The 6,110-nt window shown below is 36.8% G+C and overlaps 1 protein-coding gene across 2 annotated transcripts in view; it reads right to left on the bottom strand.

The window, feature by feature from the left end:
• The window catches only part of LOC116698697 (cytochrome b-c1 complex subunit 10), a 5,898-nt gene extending 2,679 nt beyond the window's left edge, over positions 1–3,219 (bottom strand). The window contains exons 1-2 of one of the 2 annotated variants that reach the window (XM_032530785.1): positions 3,072–3,219; positions 1,305–1,435 (exon numbers count right to left, since the gene is read on the bottom strand). In XM_032530785.1, the coding sequence (XP_032386676.1) occupies positions 1,315–1,435; positions 3,072–3,121 (171 nt within the window). In that variant the 5' untranslated portion in view covers positions 3,122–3,219 and the 3' untranslated portion in view covers positions 1,305–1,314. The remainder of the gene's footprint in view (positions 1–1,304; positions 1,436–3,071) is intronic. The other variant, XM_032530783.1, reaches the window with a different exon arrangement.
• Positions 3,220–6,110: the final 2,891 nt, after the last annotated feature.

Below are 6,110 nucleotides of genomic sequence, written 5' to 3'. Positions count from 1 at the left end.
TCGTAAAACGAGATCTCGTCACACCCTTAGTCTACCCCAAGGCCTCCTCCCAGCTGGATCCCACTCTTGTTAATTGTTTCTTTAGTCATGAGTCTCCTGATCCTTGCTGATGGGAAGCATCCCATAAGCCTCTTCATTCAAGTGTACCAGAAGAGCCACTTGGTGTTAACCCTTGTGTTGTCTTCTCGTCAAAATTGAAAATTAACACTTTTCTTGATGCTGTCTATCAATGTTTTTAACTTTTTCTTACGTTTTTGTCCCTTTTTTCCACACTTTTGTCACTTTTTTTGATGTTTAACACTTGAGTTTTACAGTTATTTTTTGGAATGTATGGTCAATAAACCTCATTTATAGGAAATTATACCTAATGTTTGAGTTAAAAAAGCAGAAATTAGGAATTATTTAGACTAAAATTAAAAGGAATGGATGTTGATGATAATCACAGACTGGAATATGTCAACTTTTACTCCATACTATTTCAAAAACACTTTTTTCAAATGCTATAAAATTGAATAAGACGCCACAAAATTAATAAAAAAAAGTAGAGATTTGTACTTGCCAAAGAGCGTTGTGTGGAATCAATCATGTGATTTTGGGGAATTAAAAAGATATAGGAAAACGGGTCACTTTGACCCGAGGACAACATGAGGGTTAAAGTTCTTTGTTGGACCAGAGTTATTAATATAGTGCAAAAGCACCAACAGACCTTTACCTCTTCTACATAGTCTCATTATATTTAGTTGACCGGTAAAAACTGTCTGGCAGTTTTCCTACTTGGGACATTGGAATAGTGTGTCTTTGTCACAACAGTTCCAGTGTGAACAAAAGCATGAACATATAAAGCATGCACAAACTTTCTTTGACTCTCACTTTGTCAACTTGAAAACAGACGCAGAAAGACATGGAGTCCCTGTGCATGCAGATATATCTACATTCTAAGGTATTTCAGAATTAACAACACTGGCCGTGTTCATTGAAATCCATTGAGCATGTCTCACAATGCAACAACATGGCCGTGACGTGTCGTTAACGGTTTATTGACAACGTAGTTATATCAGATAGAGGCTTAAGCTGATATGAGTGGCTACACTGACAATGCGTGTTAACTGGTGTGATTGCTGGTACACCACCCTGTGGTCTCTGGGGGGGGGAGGTCTGTTGCCATTGTTCTTGTTTGGGGCTTTGAAAGACACAGCAGGTGTGGAAATAACGACGCCGATAACAAAATGTGCTCATGTTTCAGCTGTTGTTATTCATCACATGCGGTTACACCGCTCTTATTTCTGCCATTTCCTGAGACTAACCTGAGCGCCACTACTCTTCCTTCTTGAATTTGCCGTTGATGTAGGGGACATAATCCAAAATCACCCGCCAGTCGGTGAAGTGGACCAGAGCTACGCCTCCGACTGTGCCCCATACAGTCAGAGTTGGGACCCTGTTGAGTAGAGAGCAACATTTTACCAGTGTCTTTTTCCATTTAACGCGTATATACCCCTAGGACAAACACCAAGTAAAGCAGTAAGTGTTGGAGTAATGCATGCCCAAAATGAGAAACTCATATCTTGATAGTTTATCATTTTCATTTTTTTCATCAATACACTTGCAAGTCAAAGCTTCACAAATACAAAATGTGAAGAGCTGCTTGCATCAGTGAGCTTGTTAGACGAAGTCCAGGATTAGGGACATTCATTTGGCCTAATACCTGACTCTTGTAGACTAAATAATGAATGGACTAATTATCTTTCTGATTAATCCGTAACTAAAATAACAGCACCAGCCCTTCAGGTGAGATCAGGGAGTTAGCTAGATTCTCTAAATTATCATTTTAGATAAAACAGATGTTTCCTTTTGGGGACATCATTTGAAATTGGGAAAAATTAGAAGTTGGAGAAACGGTTAGAAACTGCAATATATCGCAGAATATTGCAATATTATTAAAAATCGCAATAATTTGTATCGTGGCATAAATATGAGAGGTCGTATCAGGAGGCGTCTGGGGATTCCCACCCCTATTATATATATATAATATATATATATATATATATATAATATAATATACACACACACACATATATTATATATACATACATATATATACACATATATATATACATACATATATACACACACACATATATATTACATATTTATACATACATATACACACAGACACATATACATATATAATATAATTATATTATATACACACACACCCACACACCACACACACACCACACACATATATATTTATATATATACACAAACACACACACACACATAATATATAATACACATACATACAACACACACACACACACACAACACCCACAACACACACACACATATTATATATATATATATAATGTGTGTGTGTGGTGTGTGTGTATGTATATATGTGAGTGTGTGTATATATTATATATATATATATAATATATATATATTACACACATACTACATACATACATACATACATACACACATATAAATTAATATATATACACACACACACACACACACACAACACCACCCACACATACTATCTAATATATATATATATATACACATACATGCATACATACATGTATAATCTATGGTCTCGTCTGTAGCAATACCTTGTCATATTGTTTAATATGTTTATTGTATTAACCAAATATACATACACATTTTTGAAAATGTGAAAAGGAACTTTGGTAACGAATATGAGTCAAACGTTAATCGGTTAGTAACAGTATAGACGATCTTTGGTAAAAGATAATCTTCACTTCAACCTTTTCAGACTGGGTAATATAAGATATATATGGAAATTACGTTTGCTCTGTGAACATAGGAAATACAGCAGCCATTGAGGGAAAAGTAACGCTGACATTTTTACATCATTAATGGTAATTGTAGACCTTTTTAGCCTTATCTTAGCTGCCAGCTAACGTTAGCTTTTAAGTCAGCACGTCCCCAAGCAATGACCTCGGCTAACGTTAAGCTAATGTTAAGCTAAGGACACATCGAGATTCTTTAACCAAAATTCTGACTTCTTTCCACTTTTTACCACTGATACAATATTTAAAAAATCTTACCATGATTTGGCAATGGATACATACTTCTGACCGATTAGTTTACTGATCATTTTGGCTGAAATATGTCCTCCTAACTCAGGACGCGCAACTTAAAAGCAAAGAACTTCCGATTTGAGATTTCTGACTACGCATAGTGCGCATGTGCGTGGACTATTTCCGGTAACTCAAAAAAATAAAAGTCGCAGTTCCTCCCTTTCTGGTGGAGAGAGGCAAATTATTTTTGGATTCCGTTTGAATTGAGCCGTGGATTACAAAGACGATTTAATTCAGTCAATTTAATTTCATTATTTCTCAGTTTGTCGCACGTCTGTCGCATGACCACTTGGTTCAGTGAACTACATCTCTCGTCTCACGCAAGTGACGTCACCGCTTGATGCTCAACTTGTTCGCTTGCAAACTTAGCTCTATTTGACAACACCTGTTGCTCTCGTGCCTGGTGTGTTTAATTCGGTGACGTTTTATTAGCAGAGAATCGTAAGAACGAGCAAGATCATTAGGTAGTGTGAGTAACGACACATCCGGTTCAGCGAGACGTCATCCATGCGACTTTGAAGGTTGTAGTCTTTCTACAATCTTTTTACTTTTATTTATTTTCTACATATACATGTACATAATATATACACACATATATATATACACACATATATATATATATATATTTAATTTTTTTCTCTGTATATGCACCGCTGGTTTTGACTTTTGAATGTATACATACTGGTTATGTAACCGTTCTTTAATAAAATAAAAATTACGTACTTATGCTTCAACAGTTTAACAAACTGAGACTTTAGTGATTTGTAAAATAATCTATTTAACTGACGAATATCATATGTGTAATCCATGGCTCAATTCAAACGGAATCAAATAATAATAATAATAATCTGTATTTCATATTATTTCCGAGTTTAGGTCCCATGCAGCTCATTTCTGCCCCTTGGAGGACAAATCAGTGCTGGCCACACTACGAAATCAAATACTGAATGGATCGGCCATTACCTGGTTACACTGCAGAAAGAAAAATAAATTTAGTTTTTTTTAATTTATGGGTAAAAATAAAAGACATTGGATAAACGTGGTAGTTATTAAAAATGGCACATTTATTGCTACATTACTGTTATATACACAACAGTTCTCTATATCTACTTTATATATAAAAAATAGGAAACTGGAGGCACTTTGAGGACATAGCCTACATAGATGTTGTCCCCAAACATGAGTGAAGACAGAGAGAGATTTGTAGCAGTTCATCTGTTGTGGAGGACAGAAAGGGTCTCTTAAAGAATATCAGGTGCATGTTTTGATCCTTGGATTCCGTCAACATATCTTTCAGGTAAAGAAATAAAAGTATAAGTCTTTAGTAGAGATTTTCATATCACAACACCACCACATTTTTCTGCAAAAAGGTTAGAGTAACTGACGGGAAAAGAACGTTCGGGGCTAGTCCGTGGGGCAAGATTTGTGATAAAATGACAGGTAGAAAACCAAATACTGTTACATGTCAGTATCAGCTTACAATGAGAACGCTGTACATATCATACAGCTGTACATACATCAATGCACATGCCAGTCAAAAGACAAAATTATACTTAGCAAAATCAGTACATAAATGATGAAAAATGTAAGCAGTTTTCAGCGTCAAAGTTGAAGACCAGGTTATGAGTCATCTTACATTTACTGACAGACACTGAAGCAATCCGTATCAATGAGTGTAATTCTTCATTTAGATGTTCTGAGACACTGTCAGATGTTACTGGAGTATATGTTTTTATACATCTGTATTATAAAAAAGGTACAACCTATAAATCCTCAAATGCAACATCATCCACCATGTAGCAGAGAAGTATTCAGGCACTGGTGAGTAACCATTATCAAAACTCCCAAAGTCAGGAAAATGACTAAGGCCACCCTTTTTAATTCATTTTATGCTTCAGATCATGACAAAACAGTGAATTATGTTGCAGATTGTGCAGACCGCCCCTACTGCCCCTTCCTCAAACTGGTCCACAAGCTCAAAGAGCTGGACATCAGGGAGAGACGAGGAGGGTGTGCTGAAGAAAAATATTGTTTCATTTAAGAAAAACTGTCGCAAACACCAGAACGATCGATCCAATTACAACTGGTCTGACAGGTTTGTGATGAAACATGCATTTTTTTTTTCCCAAAAAAAGAGAGCAATATCACAACATGTGATGTTACAGCCAGATAGGTTTGTCATTTCTAACATTTCTAAGCACCTGGCACAAAAGAAAACACCTCACTTTGTTCCTGGAATCTAAATTGAGAGTCGTCTTACATTTAAACAATGTAAACAAAAAGAAGAAAGAGCATTCCAAATGATACAAACAAAAGTCATACAACTATCTTACAAAGTAAAAAATGAACCAATACAAAAAAAAGCAATGATAAATCAATTCTACAAAAGGAAGATCCTTACAACAGGCTTTGCAATTGTTCAAAAGGGGAAAAAACAAAACACTAAATGCTCAAAACACAGCAACAACCAAAACGAGTCCATCAATGGCAAGTAAATTCTCTACAGGGTAGCGGGTACACTCATGATCCCGTTCAATACCCAATTATTTCTGCCTTCTCGCAAAATGGGATTTACCACAATACAAATTGCGTCAAGACTTAAGTTTAGTAAGTCCCTAATGCTGTGACAGAGTCTTTAGGTGTGATTTGACAGGGGCAGACTGATGGGACACTGGCGGACCACGTGGCTGTGTGACAGTCGTGACGGTGACGGAGCTGAGCAGTGAGGATGACATCTGTACACTCCCATCCAATCAGCGGAGACGGGCGTCTCCGCCTTTGAGTCAACATCGCCGTGGTTCCTGGATTTGTATCGAGTCTTTGCTCGGGTTTGTGTCGGTGGAGGGTCTCTCTCTGGCAGTCTCCGTTTCACTTGCATTGCAGTGACCTTAACAGATGTACGGGACTTAAGAGAGGCGAGATTCAGGGATCCGCAGTTAAGAACAAACAAAAAATGACCCACCCCATGTGAGTCAGTGACTGTGGCACCTTTTTAGTCAAAGTAAG

The sequence above is a fragment of the Etheostoma spectabile genome, chromosome 12 (genome assembly GCF_008692095.1).
Source record: "Etheostoma spectabile isolate EspeVRDwgs_2016 chromosome 12, UIUC_Espe_1.0, whole genome shotgun sequence".
NCBI classification, from domain to species: domain Eukaryota; kingdom Metazoa; phylum Chordata; class Actinopteri; order Perciformes; family Percidae; genus Etheostoma; species Etheostoma spectabile.
This window is presented reverse-complemented; position numbering and strand designations above follow the sequence as displayed.